At 43.1% G+C, this 16,222-nt stretch overlaps 1 protein-coding gene across 2 annotated transcripts in view; it reads right to left on the reverse strand.

Moving 5' to 3' along the window:
• Positions 1-4,657: 4,657 nt before the first annotated feature.
• The window catches only part of CPQ (carboxypeptidase Q), a 177,929-nt gene continuing 166,364 nt past the window's right edge, over positions 4,658-16,222 (reverse strand). For both annotated transcript variants that reach the window (XM_066626491.1, XM_066626490.1), the window contains exon 8: positions 4,658-8,118. In XM_066626491.1, coding sequence (XP_066482588.1) covers positions 7,904-8,118 — 215 coding nt within the window. In that variant the 3' untranslated portion in view covers positions 4,658-7,903. The remainder of the gene's footprint in view (positions 8,119-16,222) is intronic.

Raw genomic sequence — 16,222 nt, forward strand, 5'->3', positions numbered from 1 at the left:
CATCAGTTACATTCCGTTCCTAGATAGTGTGCCACATTAGAATCTCATACAGGGGCTTAGAACAATGGGTGCTTCTTCACAGAGTGCTGTATCAGCTATTGTCACACTTCAGCCTGAGAACTAGCACCCTTTTCGGTGTGCCGTAACAAGGGGGAGGTTTGCCTGCAATTGCCATGTCATCAAGGCTTTCTGTGTGCTTCTGCTTAAACAGCACTAAAACACCACAATTCCCCTTTTTTATTTATTTAAATTTGAGATAGCATTTTACGAAATATGAAATCAGTGTAGGCCTTGTTAGCCAAACAAGAAGACTTTAGGTTGGCATTGTGGGGTCATATCACACAAGGTTTGTTAAATATTTTTGCACATGTCAAATTGCTGCCACTGACCACATAAAGAGTGTGCAGTGAAAGACATTGGGATTTCACCATGAATTACATTTACATTATAAGACATTGCATCATGAGCTATGCAAACATTGGGAAAGTTTAAAAACTTGGTTACATACTAAGCACTTCCTTAAGGGGGGTGCTAAATGACTGTCTTTTAACACAATTATAAAAAGCAAAAACAAACATAAGAACAACAACACTGAGCTTTTTATTAGGGGTTCTTGGTTCACTGGATGTCTTCAGGAAACTTTAGTGCCACTCATCTTCACGCACCGTGCTGACACTTAAAACGTTTCTGTGAAAATAAACAGAATAGCAGAATCTTGCTGCTAAGTTATTAATGAAGCTGGCCCTTTCACTCTGGGTCCAGCAATTATCTATAAAAGCACATGGAGGGTAAAAGCACATTATATTTGCATTTAGTGTTTTACTTAATAAGACCGGAGGGGGGGGGCTTCTGAGCCTTGTAAAGTGTTGCTTAAATATGATCTCATATCCCTTGTTTTTTTTTAATTATTTAAATAGAAAAATTGTAAGATGCACTGTGTGTGTGTGTGTTGCAAAGTCTAAGATGTTATAGGAGATACACTTAGGTTTGAAAACAAACTGAGCAGGCAGAAGTGGTGATCATTCTTAGGCCTTTAGTTGTCTAAACATCTTAAGGGATTATTTTTAAGCATTGAGAATGAATGTGAAAGTTAGAATTTAGCAAAAGGTTGTAACACAGCGTTTGAAGGGAACATTTTTAAGCATTGAGTATGTGTGTGAGATTTAGAAGTGAGAAGAAGAGAAAAGCTTGTGTGTGTGTTATTACAATGTGGGGTTTTCTCCTTGAAACACATACATTTTTTATTGAAGACAATTTTGTTGTTTCATTTTACACATACAATTCACATACAATTCACATACCCTCTGCAGTCAGCAGATGGCATTGCATTTTCAATCACAATGACCTTATTTCTTATAACTATCGTATGACCTTTTTTTTGGCCTTTGAAATGCAACATAACTGTCGTTAAATTGCTGTCTTCTGCACCTTCTGTGAGAATCTGAACTTTGAACTTAGAAATAACTTTGTGTGAACTTTTTTGATATAGTTAAACTACTATAACTAATTTAAAATATTACTATTTGCTAGTCACTTATATATACTCTAAAACTGGTTTAAAATGAAGAATAAGAATATAAAGAGAGCTGGTGTGAATACTGTTATGCATGCTTGTTGCTTTGAAGAATATTGGATAGCTATCTACTTGTATATGAAGTCTGAGCTTAAAACCATGCTGCTGAGCCTGTGTGTTAAAAGGAAAGACTAATTTTTAAAAACACACAGGACAGGGAAGATTTTTTTGTGTGTGGTCTGAAGACGCTTTCAAACCGAAAAGTTTTCTGTGGTTTGAAAACAAAGAAACATTCACTGTGTTTGCATCTTACCTATTGTGTTGAGAACACTGGGCACACAGCCAAGTCCAGCAATCCATTTGACTTTCAGTTTTGAACTTGCTTGGACATTTAACTTAGCATACCTTTTAACATGTGGAAACTAAAAGAAGGCTTAAAGACAATGAAAACAGGCATATATATACAGGTAACAAAAGAGAGATTAATATGGAATTTTTGGCTAATTTTACAAAACAATTGTTTAACTAACATTTTATAAACTGATAAATAAAAAAAACATGGTATTAGTGTGGAATTAAGAAACATCTTATAAGAATAAAACAGAAAGGCTTTAAGGGCTTGATTAAAACTATGGGATTAGAGAAAAATTTTCTGATGGAACAGAATGAGACCAGAAAATTATTTTCTGATGAAACAGAATGGGATCAAAAAATCTTTTTCCTGATGAATTTAAACTATGGGATCAGGAGAAATTTTTTGATGAAACAGAATGGGATCAGAAAATCATTTTCTTTGTGAATTCAGGGAGGTTTTTTAAGGGCCTGATGAAAGCCTTGGGATCAGAAAAGGTTTCTGATGGAACAGGATAGAATCAGTCAAAGCTATGGGAACAGGGAGACTTTATAAAAGCCTGAATAGCTTTGTTATTACTTAAACATCTTAGAAAAAAGAGGTATAACTCTGACTAATAACAGAATAAGGTTTAGTTTGACTTTAAAGCTGTGATAACTGCTGCTGATGGACAAAATGGCTGATGGCTGCAGTTCTAAAAGGTGTGTAGAATGAGAGACACTGAAAAGTTTGGGAACTACTGCAAACCAAGCTGAAAGGAAGGGGTGAATTTAGCTTGTTTGTAGCAGTTTGAGAATCAGAACTGGAGCCAAGGTGTTTAAAGCTCTGTTGTACAGATTGCTCTTGTTATAAAGTGTCGTTTTTTTACTGACCTTCCTTTTGGTATGTAACTACTTTAGCGATGGGGATTGAGCATTTGACTGGTTTTAAAGAGAGCTTTGCCTGTGTTACTTGGGCAAGTTTAAAATCTTAACTCTTTGTTTTTTATAATGGGTAGAGTGATTGTTAAGACTTCTTGGCTTTGAAGTCTTATTGCATGTTCTTTGCTTTTTCTAACAAGGGAAATGATGGCTTCTGGATAGCAGAACACATTCTTTGAGGGGTTAGATAAAAAATAAAGCTATTTAAGCATCTGGGGAAAAAATAGCCTGTGTTGCAGGATTTTGACCTTTCTTAAGGTGGTCAAACAGTGGCTTTAACAATTGTTACAAATGTTGCTCCTAAATGTTGCAATTACACTAAAGTTAACTGTTGGGGGACTTTTAATTTAGGTGTTGCAGGTACAACATGAAATAGCACTTTATACTCTTTTTGGTGGTATTTAAAAACTAAGCTGTAGTAAAATTTAAGACAGGTCCTGTAGGAAAAAAGGATTTACCTGGGGACCTGCTATTAAAATCCATATGATAAATGGCTATAAGGCTTAATTTACACTCAGCTGACACGAAGTTGGGCTATTTAACATGCTTTGGGCTGTTTAGCATGCTTTTGGAAAAAACTTAGCTAATGATACTTCTGGCTTTCTTTTTAAGTGGTTGGAACTGTACTGAGCTATACTGCATTCTGTGCAGGGGTTCTTAGGGACTTCCAACCATAGGGAACTAAAAGATATGTATGTTTTGTACCTTTTTGTAATTCTCCAGCATCTATGCTAGTGATATTAAAGTTTTTAAGTGTAATCTGTACCTCTTTTGGCACAGAATGGGGGAGAGTTTTCTGTTTTTTGACTGTTTGCCTTCGTGCATTGTGGCCTTGTTTTACAGGGAGAACTATGGACAGCTTTAAAGACTCCTCTGCTATTAAGTTTTTTGATGCTATTGCATTTTGAGCCATGGTTTCTATATGGGATGGCTGCTTGTTTTAGCTGGGTTGGTGCAGAGGAGGAAAAAGAGAAATATAAGCTGATGTATAGTCTGGCGGAAGAGGGCTTGTAGCACGGTTTATTTCCTCTGACTGTGTTTGCAGCCTTACTTGTAGAGTGTAAGTTTGGATGGTAAATTAAGTCTGTGACCTCTTGGGAGGAAACATGGTGCTGAGCTTTGCTAAAGAGAAATAGTAAATCATTGCTGCAGTATTGATAAGTTTGTACCCATACTTACCTATCAATGCTATACTTACCGGGATCCTGAAGTCAGGATGAATGAGCTCTGTAGCCTGTATCAGGCGGGTAAGCTAGCTGCTGTCGTGGCCCCTCTTTCAGGGTCAGACGAAACGTGGCCCCTGTTTCAGGGTCAGATGAAGCAATGAATGGGAAGCAACCTGAAACAGGCTACTTGATATAGAAAAGAGTAAAGCAGCTTGTTTGCTATACTTGGCTGGCCCCACGTCTGGGCACCTGGTATAGCTACAATAGCGTTGAGAAGCAACTTGACTTCAGAGTCAGGATGCTTGTAAGAACAGATGCAGTGAGAAGTTAGAGAGGCAGAATAAACCCAAATGAAGCAACGCAAGGCTGCTTGGGAGACACACTGTATCTTGTTGCCTGAGGGAGAGTGCTAAAGAAGAAGCACTCTGAGGGTCTGAAAGTTAAAACTGGAGCAACAGAAAATCAAAGCAATGAATGGGAGGTAGCCAGAGGACAAGCAGCCTGTCTACTGTACCTGATTGTTGCAGAGGGTCCCTGTTCTAGGATTAGAGGTCCCTGTTCTGGGATTAGATGTCCCTGTTCGGGCGCCAGATGTAGCAATGATTCTTTGGGAGCAACCAAAACCTAGGGGTCAGGTTGCTGGGTTTAGGTGCAAGAGCAGAAGCAAATGAATGGTCAGACAGAAAATCAAGAGAGAGCAGACAGATTGAGGGTTGAGAATGCAGAGAGAGACAAGCAAGCTGCTTGTATGAGCTTTCTCACTGCCGTTTATTGAACATTGCAACAACAGTTACATTCCGTTCCTAGATAGTGTGCCACATTAGAATTCATACAGGGGCTTAGAACAATGGGTGCTTCTTCACAGAGTGCTGTATCAGCTATTGTCACACTTCGGCCTGAGAACTAGCACCCCTTTCGGTGTGCCGTAACAAGGGGGAGGTTTGCCTGCAATTGCCATGTCATCAAGGCTTTCTGTGTGCTTCTGCTTAAACAGCACTAAAACACCACACTCTTGGCCTCCTTGTCTCCCCTGCTCAACACGGTGTCTTTTAGTAGTAGCAAAAATACTGCCATGGCGTTGATGTGTATTTCAAAAACTGGTAAAAAGACACTGGCTGAGTGAACTCTCTGTTCAATTGTAATGTTGCCCACCAGCCGCTCCAATTTCATCCTAATATAAATTGTTTGATTCTGAGCCCAGAGAGGGAAATGCAAACACATAAGGAACACTTTCTGCTCCACAAAATGTCTTGAATCCCCCAATCCATTAGGGAGGATTGAGGCGTGTGCTTCGTTAATTTCTATGCAGGAAACACTGTTCACTTCAAGCAGCGATTAATGGTAACATTTCTATCTTGTGTTGTCATGAGATTTTTATTATGCTAATCAATAAAGAGCGGAAAATTAGTCATTTGGGTACGGTTGAAGGGGATGTATATTTCATGAGGCAGATATAGATGTTGGAATCACTTTGATATTCACTGGCAGTAAATGCAAGAGTCTCACGTCTTTATGAATGAAGCATAAATAAATACATGGGCAGAGATTTCTGCTGGGTAAATGCCTGCGGTGTTGATGCACGAGGCTCAGAGTTCCAGTTCTTTGCTGAGGCCATCGCTCATCTGCCCTCATCTAATTTAATAACATTATGTAAAATGTTCAAATGATCTCATATTGAAATTGTTCTGATACAGATTGAACTTTTTCCAGCAGGGTAACTGACGTGATGGAAACCCTGTGTCCCTCTACTTCCAGAGACAGCATTTGTCTGAAGAGGCAAATGCCTCTATAAAAGGAAAGGTGGTGCTGGTTACTAAAAGGGTCCACAATGGTAAAAGAAAGGGAGATTTTGGGAGAAGTCCCTCCCCCATTATCATTAAGAAGCATTTTCCTTACATCTTATTGAAGCAGGTGGGATTTGGGAATCCTTTTTAAGCCGTTCTCAACCTTTTCTTAACTCCCCTTAAGAGCTCTTCTCAGGTTCCAAACATCAAACAAAAATATAACACAGATACACATAAAATCATTTATTATTTTTGTTTTTGAGTCTGTGGCCCCCTTCAAAAGCACCAGGGGAGCCATATGGCTCCCACTGAGAATGCCTAAAAGTACTGTATGAGAAGGGGCTCACAGACAGGAGAGGTCATGGCTCCCTGTCATGAATTAACTCTTTCTCCACCCTCACAGGCACCAGATCTTGCACAAATATGTGTCACAGGCTCTCCATTTTAATGATATCATAATGAAATTAAAGATATTCCATTCTGTTTACTAATACACTCAGATGTGACTATTATGCATAACTGACACATAATCAGATTTGCTGTGGGATCTTTCAAGCATACTACGAGGCCACTTGTAGCATCACAAGGCATTTGTTTGTTGTCTACTTAGGCCTGAAGCAAAACTCCTCCTCTCTAAACCATTATTTTCCCTCAACATGCAGACTCTGCAAATGATGACATGTATATACCCATGTATATACATGCATATACCCACACATATTGCTTACTGATTACTTAAAGGAGGAACCATCACTCAGAGGTCAAGCACTTGCTGTGCACACTGAAAGTCCTAGGTTCAAGTTCTGGTAACACCAGGCACAAAAAGAACCTCTGGAGCAAGAACTGAGAAAGGCCCCTGACAGAGACTTTGGGTCAACTATAGTCAGTACTGGTTTTGCCAACACTGTAGTCACACATACATCCCGTGTCTACCAACAGACATGCAAACACGCTTGATCTCTGATATGGGTCTGCCTGGCCCAGGATTAAAGTCAAACATGCTTTAGGGCCCAATCCTAACTGGCCCTTGGGGGGGACACACAAGCCCCTTGCGCCAGCCCAGGAGTGTCGCAAAAGTGCTGTAAAGCATTTTTGCGCCACTCTGAGGGGAGATAGGCTGGCGCACAGGAAGAAGGTGAATTGCGTCAGCTGAGCTTGACTGGCACAGAGGTTGGGGGGTTGAGGAGGAAGGAGGGAGGCATTTTAGGGCAGGGGGAGGGCGGGCAGCAGGCAGGCGGGGCCAGGATCCAGCAGTTATGCTGGATCCTCACCCTCGGTGGCCTAGGGCAGACCCAGGCTGCTTGGATTTGCGCCACCTCATTAGGTGGCGCAGATCCTAGAAGACCCATTGGAGCTGCTTCAGTGCAACATGGGTTAAGAGGAAAAGTTTCCCCTTGCCTCAGACTGCCCCAAACGTGCGCTAGGTGCAGCGCAGTCCTACTGGCCTGCCTGTTTCCAGCGCAAATTAGGATTGTGCCCTATATTGTAGATTTCCTGCTACAGGCAGTGGGTGGACTTTTGGAACTTTCCAACTAGTAACAGGCATGCTTGTCTGCTTCTTACAGCCATTTTAAGACTGAGAAAATGCTTTTAGCCAGCATTGCAGTTTTCCCCCTCAATTAAGTTTAGAAAGTTTTAGTAATTGTGGACTCCCCCAAAGATGGCAGAGGGATGAACCTAATCATACCCTCCCCATATTTACAGATGGGGGAAGGCATTCCCTTTTCCCTAACCCCTATGATTATTACCCATAATTGCAGGTTTGAGAAACTCTTGGAGACTGTTTGGACAGCTTTATTATTCTTCCCTCTCTCCCTCTTTCTCTCTCTCTATCAGAGCATATCAAGCAAAGTGCATAAACAAATTGGGGTAATGCAACAAATTTATTTGAAGTATTTAGCAGATAAACCAATTCACTCATTTGCCAGTGGCTCTTGTGCCATTGCTGAGCAGAGACCAGCTATAGAGAACTGCGAAATTTAATATAACTAGCAGGATACATCACAAATGGAAGGTATTAATCAGTAAAGAGCAACAGGCCTGCAGCAGAATAAAAGGAAAATGCTTAGAGTTCAAACACAAGAAACCAAGTCAGTTTTTTTGACAGAATATGAGATTTCAGCACAGCTGTAGGCCACATGCATAAGAATGTTCTTGGTCTACACTTTTTAAAAAACAAAACCCAATCTTTTTTCTTGACCTTTTTCTTTCTTTCTTTCTAATCTCACGGGCAACTTCTCCTCCATGTCAGCAATTATATAGGAGACTACAGTCCAAACAGCAGCACAGAGGTTCATCTGGATTGGATCCTGAACTGTCATTGTGTCCCCTTGGGAATGATGAAACCAGAAGTATTTCGTGATGTCATCACGCAAGCTGGCACCTGTGGAGAAAAACGGTTTTGCCTGATTATGGGGATTTTTACAAGCATCATTTGACTTCTTCTTCTGCTTTGGCTGTGATTAAATCTGTATGAACCATTAACAATCACTACATGGTGCATGTAATGATTGTTTAAGACACAGAGCTCAGGTTTCTCATTATGCGTATGAAAATACATTTGCCAGTCTTGAATGAGTAAGAAAAAACAAAAATGAAAATAAGTGTAAACTGAAAACAAAAAGTGACCATATTTGTTGCAATAACCAAGGGGGTGACAAGCTGCTGTTATAGCTTCACATATTTAATACCATTTGATTATTTGTTTTAAGTTTAGAATTTGAATCCTGCCTGTTCGTTTCACAGTGGAGCACTCAAAGGAGATGAGATCAAAACAATATTATTTCATAAGGACTACAGAAAAGGCTTATGAGCAAATATGAGTCCTGCCCACCCCTTTAAAGTTTAAAATTTACCACTGTTGTACTTTGCAGCATCTGCCCTTGCAGCTCAGGTTCCTCTGCCAACTGCTTTACAGCCCAATCCTGAGCTGCCGAGCGCCCAGGGCTGCAGCTGTGCAAAAACTGGCTACCACTGCATCCTGTGTGCTCAGCGGGCAGTGCTAGCGGCTCCCGTTTGTCCCCTTCCCCTGGGTAAGGCAAGTAGACTCTCAATGGGGCTACTCAATTCTACAGAGACCCAAGACATAGAATTAAGAGCCTCCATTTTGGACTGGCAAAGCTCCACTTGTCCCACCTCCCTCCTGCCCCTCTCCCTCCCCCCAGCACACCTCCTCCCCACCCTCTCCCTGTCCTCCGTCCCAGTACGCCTCCTCCCCATATCCCCCACACCCCCACCTACCTCTTCGCTGCCCAGTGGTCCGTGCAACTGCCGAGCAGCAGAGCATCGGTTCACCAGCACTAGCCCAGCGCCACCCAGCACTGAGCTGGCACTGGCACTCCACTGGTGCTGAGGGCCGGTATGCCGGTGCGTTAAGTCGGTGCACACTGCATAGGATTGGGCCCTAAGTCCTGCATAGTTGAAGGAGAAAAAAGTGGCATGCTCTGTGTGCTACCAAGGGGAGGGTGCAATGGAGAAGAAGGGAAAGCAGAATGCTTTATGCGCTGGTTGGTAGGTGTGGTGCCTTGTCATGCTGCCTCATGTGTCGGGGGCTTGAGCAAGATTCCAGTGATATTTATATCGTGCCATCCATTTGCAGCACATGACTTTTACATGGTAACATAAGCAAAAAACACGACTCTGCCCTATTTGAAGCATACGGTTTAGGTCCTAGTCGTATCCCCCATCTTTCTATGTGCTGCTGGAGTGCACACAGCATTCAGTGGTAGTGGGGGGGGGCGGAATGTACAGATGGCCCAGGACAGGTAAGTAAATTTTTTTATTTATTTACCTCCCTGTAGGCTGCCTGGTCACCATGGGTCTCCTTGGACTTATGCCAGCTATTTAGCACTGGTGGTCCTGCAGTGTATGGCAATGGCATATGTATGTATGTGCACAAGGCACTTTCCACACAATCTGGAACTGTGATGAAAAAGCAGGGTTCTTCACTGAAGGGAGAGACCTACACCCAGTTCCTTACATATACATGCCACACAGACCTTCAGCAGAATGCAGTCAGGTCACTTCTCTACCTGCCTGCACTCACCCTGGCAGTGGTGTTACTACGGGGTGCAGGGGGTGCGGGCCGCACTGGGTGATGCACACGGGGGGGGTGACATGCTAAAATCACAGTGGTTAGGAGTAACACTGTCATGTTATATACCTTTGGATGTGGAATTTACAGCAGAATGCAATGCAAAAAACCAGAGTGAAATAGCTCCTTTCTATCAAAAGTTATGGCCAAAAAACTGGAGAACAAAAAATGCTTAGAGCCCTATGGAAAGTGAAAGTGAGCCGTATCGCATGTTTACTCATGAGTAGGAGAACCTGCCTCAGTCCATCATAAAGGGCAGGCTGAGACGAATCCAGTGACACAAGAATGGTTCTGATCCAATGAATGCAACCCCCAAAAACACCTGAGAAGGAAGTCCCTTCCTCCAAGCAGATGAATGTATTGAGCCCTATGGAAAGCGAAACTAAACCACACAGTCGCGTTTACTCGCAAGTAAGCAAGCGTACCTTGGCTGGTGGTCAGGCCAGGCAAAAGGGAAGCCACCAGAATAGTCCTGATCTGATGGAACTGGAGCTCAACAAATACTCCAGAAGGTAGCCTCCCCCCCCCCACACACACACTAAAAAGGATCGAAACAGAGGCTTCAGCTGATAAAGTGAACTTTTTTGAGACTTGAAAAGCCAGGTGGATCCTGACAGTGATCTGGTTTAAACAGAAGTTCTTAAATTGAACTGGGCACTGGGTAGGGCTGAAAATGATTTTGGAGGGGGGTGTTATTGCAGGCAGGCTACAGAAGAAATTCACTTGGTGGAACAGGTGTGTGCAACAGGGAACAGGGTTGGAACAGGGTGGAACAGGGCTTCTGCTTATTTAATTATTTGTTTTACTTTAATTATTTATACTTATTTATTTTAATTTGCCTGATGATGTCACATCTGCCATGACATCACTTCTGGTGGGTCTTGGACAGATTGTCATTCTAAAAGGTGGGTCCCAATGCAAAAAGTTTGAGAACTGCTGCAATAAGGTGTTAGTAAGTTGACACCCTAGGGGTGTGTGTGTGCGTGTGTGTGCGCGCGTGTGTGTGACACCACTAGTGACCAAAATCACTAAAATTACAGTTTGGAGGAATAATATCATCATGTTATGTATCAATCAATGCGTAATTTCATGCAGAATGTGTTCTATCTTTGTTCTACCAAAAACTTCATCACTATGCCCACCATCTGGGATGTTGCCCCACCCACTGCATGGGGGGTGAGGCGCTGACATCCTGCACCAGGTGACGCGAACCCTAGTGACGACACTGCACCCTGAACATGTTGTGAGAACAGAGCTACAGAGAGGTAGCACCACTGGAAGAAAGTTCAAGACACAAGGAAGAAAAAGGAAGAAAAGAGAGAAGTAGTCTGAGAAGCATTCCTGGAACAGTCCCAATTGCTTGCCATGAAAAAATTCCCATTGACTCTACAGTGCTATAAATATACGGTATTTCTTAGTTTTGAATTGCCCTGTACATTTCCCATTCATGAGATCAGGTTCTGAGCTCACACTTGGTTGCCCTGCTATTTAATAGAAGGGCAACATACAAATTGATTGACATGGTAGGCATGTAAGGGGAGATTCTCCTTCTTCCTTAACACACACATTGACAGCATGAGATACATTCAGTTTGACTCTGTTGAACATCGCTGATTGGCACACTGAAACTGATTGCCTTTTTTTCTGAATACTGCGGATTTAGGAAAATACTGTGGATTTTCCTAAAGAAAGATAGCTTGAAAACATTCAAAGAAGTTTTAGTGAAATGAAAACATTACCCCACATATGCATGTTTACCAAACAATCGTGGGGGGAAAAGGATCTTTTTTAAATCCCTCTTTTATAAAAACCCAGGACACAGTTTAATTACATGAAATGCTTACCAGGAATTTGACTAATCAGGATAATTATGGTTTTCTAGAAAATAATAGAACGCTTAATTTATTCAAAGAACGCATGCAGTGTTTTTGTCTTGTAATGGATCACCCCATTTAAAGCGTAAATACTGTCATATGTTAATAATATTAAACGAGCTATGCTGAGAAATTACATGGGGCAAGGTCCAAAGAGCTGCAAGTGGTCGTCTTCTTGCACCAGGGTATTTTCAAGCCTCTCACTTTCCCTGAAAAGGATATCCTCCTAAGTTAGCGGGTCTTTTGGATCAGCATTCCAAGAGATATGAGATGCGGACTCTTGGTTGCATATAAGTGCTGTCTGCTCCTGGCAGGAAAGAGGAGAGAGGTTTGGGTTCTGTCCAAAGTGCTTAAACTTCCTTCTCCAAATACTTTCCTAAGACACACTTCCACATCCCCCATCCTGATGCTAAAGTCAGCCACTCATGCCTGTCCCATAGAAGTCAATGAAATCATTTTCAAGTGTGTGGTTTTGGGAATACAACCCGGGCTGGTTAAGGTCATACATATAGAAACACAAAATTGATGACATAGCTGAAAATATACCAATGCGCATTCTTGTGTTGTTTTTTCTTTGCATTGCTGGTAAAAAGAAAGTGCCATCTATGGAGAAATAAGTGTTACATTTCAAGGAACCCAAAATGCATTCCTTCCTTATGATATGTAAACAAACTGTCTGAGTTATTTTGGAGTCCATTATTTGGTTCGCCTCAAGAAATCTGTGGCATGCCTCAAGAATGACATTAAGGCCAGGACCAAAAAGGTCAAGGTCACATATGCTTCCAGTGGCCTTGTGGGAGCATTCATGGTTCCATAGCTAAGAGCATGAGTAAGGTTGGGAAACAGAACAGTCATCAGCTTCAAAGCGATATTTCTATAAAGGAAATTAAAATAGTGACTGAGTTTCCCTAGTGTTTCTCCTTAACCAGAAAACAATGACAACCTGCAAGCAGATGCAAAACAGCCAGGATTGTGTTTAAATGCAAGGCAAACAGAGTCAAACTTCCCAACAATGAAGTTATTATTTATTAAGGGCCCAGTCCTATTCCACCCCCCCCACCACCACCACACTGATGCCGTGGTGCCAAAATGACTACCATTGCATTCTGAAGCGGCGGCAGCTAGAGAAGTCTTGGTAAGGGAACAATTTACTCCTTACCTGGGAGTAAACCTCTGGGGTGCAGGGGATCTACTTGGACCAGCACTAGCCAAATAGCTGGTGCAAGCCATAGTAGATTCAAGCTATGAGATTGGGCCCAGGAAGGGAATTAGAATTTGGCAGCCCCTGCTGCCACTCCTTTTCCAGTCCTGATCTACCCATCCTTCACCCTTGTTGCCACCCTGTTCTACCATTCCCCTGCCCCACACTAACCTCCCCAACCCATCCTGCCTTCTCTGCTACCTTATCTTTGATGGTGTGCAGCTCCAGACCTGCTGGCACTGGAGCAGATCTGATGGCTCTGACCTTCCCACCAGCATCCCTGGAAGTGTGCTGAGTAGTGTGCAGCCGGAGCACATTTTACAATTGGCACTAACTGCTTATGGCAGTCTGCACCAGCAAAAGAGGCGCTGCAACGCTGGCTGGCCCAGGTAGGATTGGCTCATAAGCACCTAAAGTACACAGGTGCTGCATGCCTACAGAGGCAGACACAGAACAGAATGCAGGCACTGTTTTCAGGCCTAGGAACCATTATTTATACATTCTGTAGGCTCAAGTGGAAAAGTTTTTTTTATTGCTTCAGACCCAGATATGATGAGGGAGGAAGAAAATAGGGGATGGACTGTTTGAACATTATAAAACAGCTCTCTGCGTGTGGATAACCAGCATGATGTTGAGAAGTGTGCATCCTAATCTTCTCCCTCACCTGCTGATTTTGTGGATATCATGGGAGTTATTTCACTCCCATGCCAGCACTCAAATGTACAATTCACCCACTTACAGCCGGAAGTCATACTGTTTGGAAAAAGCGTTACCATTTGACTCACGGAATAAATTGGCCCCTTCCCTTTAAAATGACATGGATGATACAGGAGGAAAGATAGCGAGCCACAGAAGGGGGAAGGAGAACAATTTGTGCAATCCAGTATACGAAAATGGGCCTTGGCCAAAGATGATTCAAAACAACCCCAATCTTTATCTAATTCACAGGGATGTGCAAATCCACCATGGCTAGACTCGAGTCAAGTCCCGAGTTCCTGCCCCTTTTGACTCAACTCATGCACAAGTCTTAAAGGGCAGCCATGGGGAAGCATCCAGAGCATTTTTGGAACTCCATTTGACTTGATTCCCAGGTCTTTTTGATACACATGTTAGACAGGGCTCTACAGAATTCCTAGCAAGGAGTATTTGTTCTCATTTAATACTCCTCTGAAGTCCCCCTAGCAACTGTAAACAAAGTGCAGAAAGTGCTGATTGGTTCCTCATGAACCCAGCCATGAAACATATGCCCCGCTTTCACATCATGCCTTCAGAAGGAGCACAAGGCATGCCAGGACACAGAACTACAGGGACTGGAAGGCTCCTGAGCTTTGTAATTCAGGAGGGGGTGGGACGGACTGCATGACAGCGGGGATGAAAGGGACAAGTGGGAGGAGGGTCAGTTGCAGCAGCTTGGGAGGCTTACTAGTATGACCCAATTCTTTGCAGCCCTACTCAGAAGTAGACCCATTGTGGCTGATCATTCAATGAGCCTGCCGAAGCCATGAGTTTCTCTTTGATGGCTAGGAACCAATTCACCCCCCAGCTTCTCCCCTCACCAGGGAAAAAACCTTTGTCCATTGATCATCAGTTCCTTCAAAGATGGACAAGAGAGTCTGCTCCTGCCTCTCTCCTCCACCTTCTGCTTGATGTAAAACCAAAACATTAACCCTTCCTTGCCTCCTAGCTGGAACTTCCCTGCTGCTTGCTGGGTCTGAATGATGGCCCCATGAGGTCTTCCATGCTGCGAAAAAGTAAGCAAGCACACACAGACACAGACTGACTTGAGTCTGTACACATAAGAACAGCCCCACTGGATCAGGCAATAGACCCATAGCTTCCTGTATCTCACAGCAGCCCACCAAATGCCCCAGGGAGCACACCAGTTAACAAGAGACCTGCATCCTGGTGCCCTCCCTTGCATCTGGCATTCTGACATAGCCCATTTCTAAAATCAAGAGGTTGCACATACACATCATGGCTTGTAACCCGTAATGGATTTTTCCTCCAGAAACTTGTCCAATCCCCTTTTAAAGGCGTCCAGGCCAGACGCCATCACCACATCCTGTGGCAAGGAGTTCCACAGACCAACCAGAAGCTGAGTAAAGAAATATTTTCTTTTGTCTGTCCTAACTCTCCCAACACTCAATTTTAGTGGATATCCCCTGGTTCTGGTGTTATATGAGAGTGTAAAGAGCATCTCTCTATCCACTTTATCCTTCCCCTGCATAATTTTGTATGTCTCAATCATGTCCCCCCTCTCTTTTCTAGGCTGAAGAGGCCCAAACGCCGTAGCCTTTCCTCATAAGGAAGGTGCCCCAGCCCCGTAATCATCTTAGTCGCTCTCTTTTGCACCTTTTCCATTTCCACTATGTCTTTTTTGAGATGCAGTGACCAGAACTGGACACAATACTCCAGGTGTGGCCTTAACATTGATTTGTACAACGGCATCATAATATTAGCCGTTTTGTTCTAAATACCTTTTCTAATGATCCCAAACATAGAATTGGCCTTCTTCACTGCCGCCGCACATTGGGTCGACACTTTCATCGAGCTGTCCACCACCACCCCAAGATCTCTTTCCTGATCTGTCACAGACAGCTCAGAACCCATTAGCCTCTATGTGAAGTTTTGATTTTTTGCCCCAATGTGCATGACTTTACACTTACTTACATCTGCCATTTTGCTGCCCATTCTGCCAGTTTAGAGATATCCTTCTGGAGCTCCTCACAATCACTTCTGGTCTTCACCACTCGGAAAAGTTTGGTGTCGTCCACAAACTTAGCCACCTCACTGCTCAACCCTGTCTCCGGTAATTTATGAACAGGTTGAAAAGCACAGTTCCCAGGACAGATCCTTGGGGCACACCTCTTTTCACCTCTCTCCATTGTGAAAATTGTCCATTGACACCCACTCTCTGTTTCCTGGTCTTCAAACAGTTCTCAATCCATGAGAGGACCTGCCCTCTAATTCCCTGACTATGGAGTTTTTTCAGCAGCCTTTGGTGAGGGACCGTGTCGAATGCCTTCTGAAAGTCCAGATATATAATGTCCACGGCTTCTCCCGCATCCACATGCCTGTTGACCTTTTCAAAGAATTCTAAAAGGTTCGTGAGGCAAGACTTACCCTTACAGAAGCCATGCTGATTCTCCCTCAGCAAGGCTTGTTCGTCTATGTGTTTTGAGATTCTATCTTTGATGAGGCATTCCACCATCTTACCCAGTATAGATGTTAAGCTGACTGGCCTATAGTTTCCTGGGTCCCCCCTTCCCCTTTTTAAAAATTGGTGTGACATTTGCTATCCTCCAGTTCTCTTGCACCA

Source organism: Tiliqua scincoides, chromosome 4 (genome assembly GCF_035046505.1).
Source record: "Tiliqua scincoides isolate rTilSci1 chromosome 4, rTilSci1.hap2, whole genome shotgun sequence".
NCBI lineage: Eukaryota > Metazoa > Chordata > Lepidosauria > Squamata > Scincidae > Tiliqua > Tiliqua scincoides.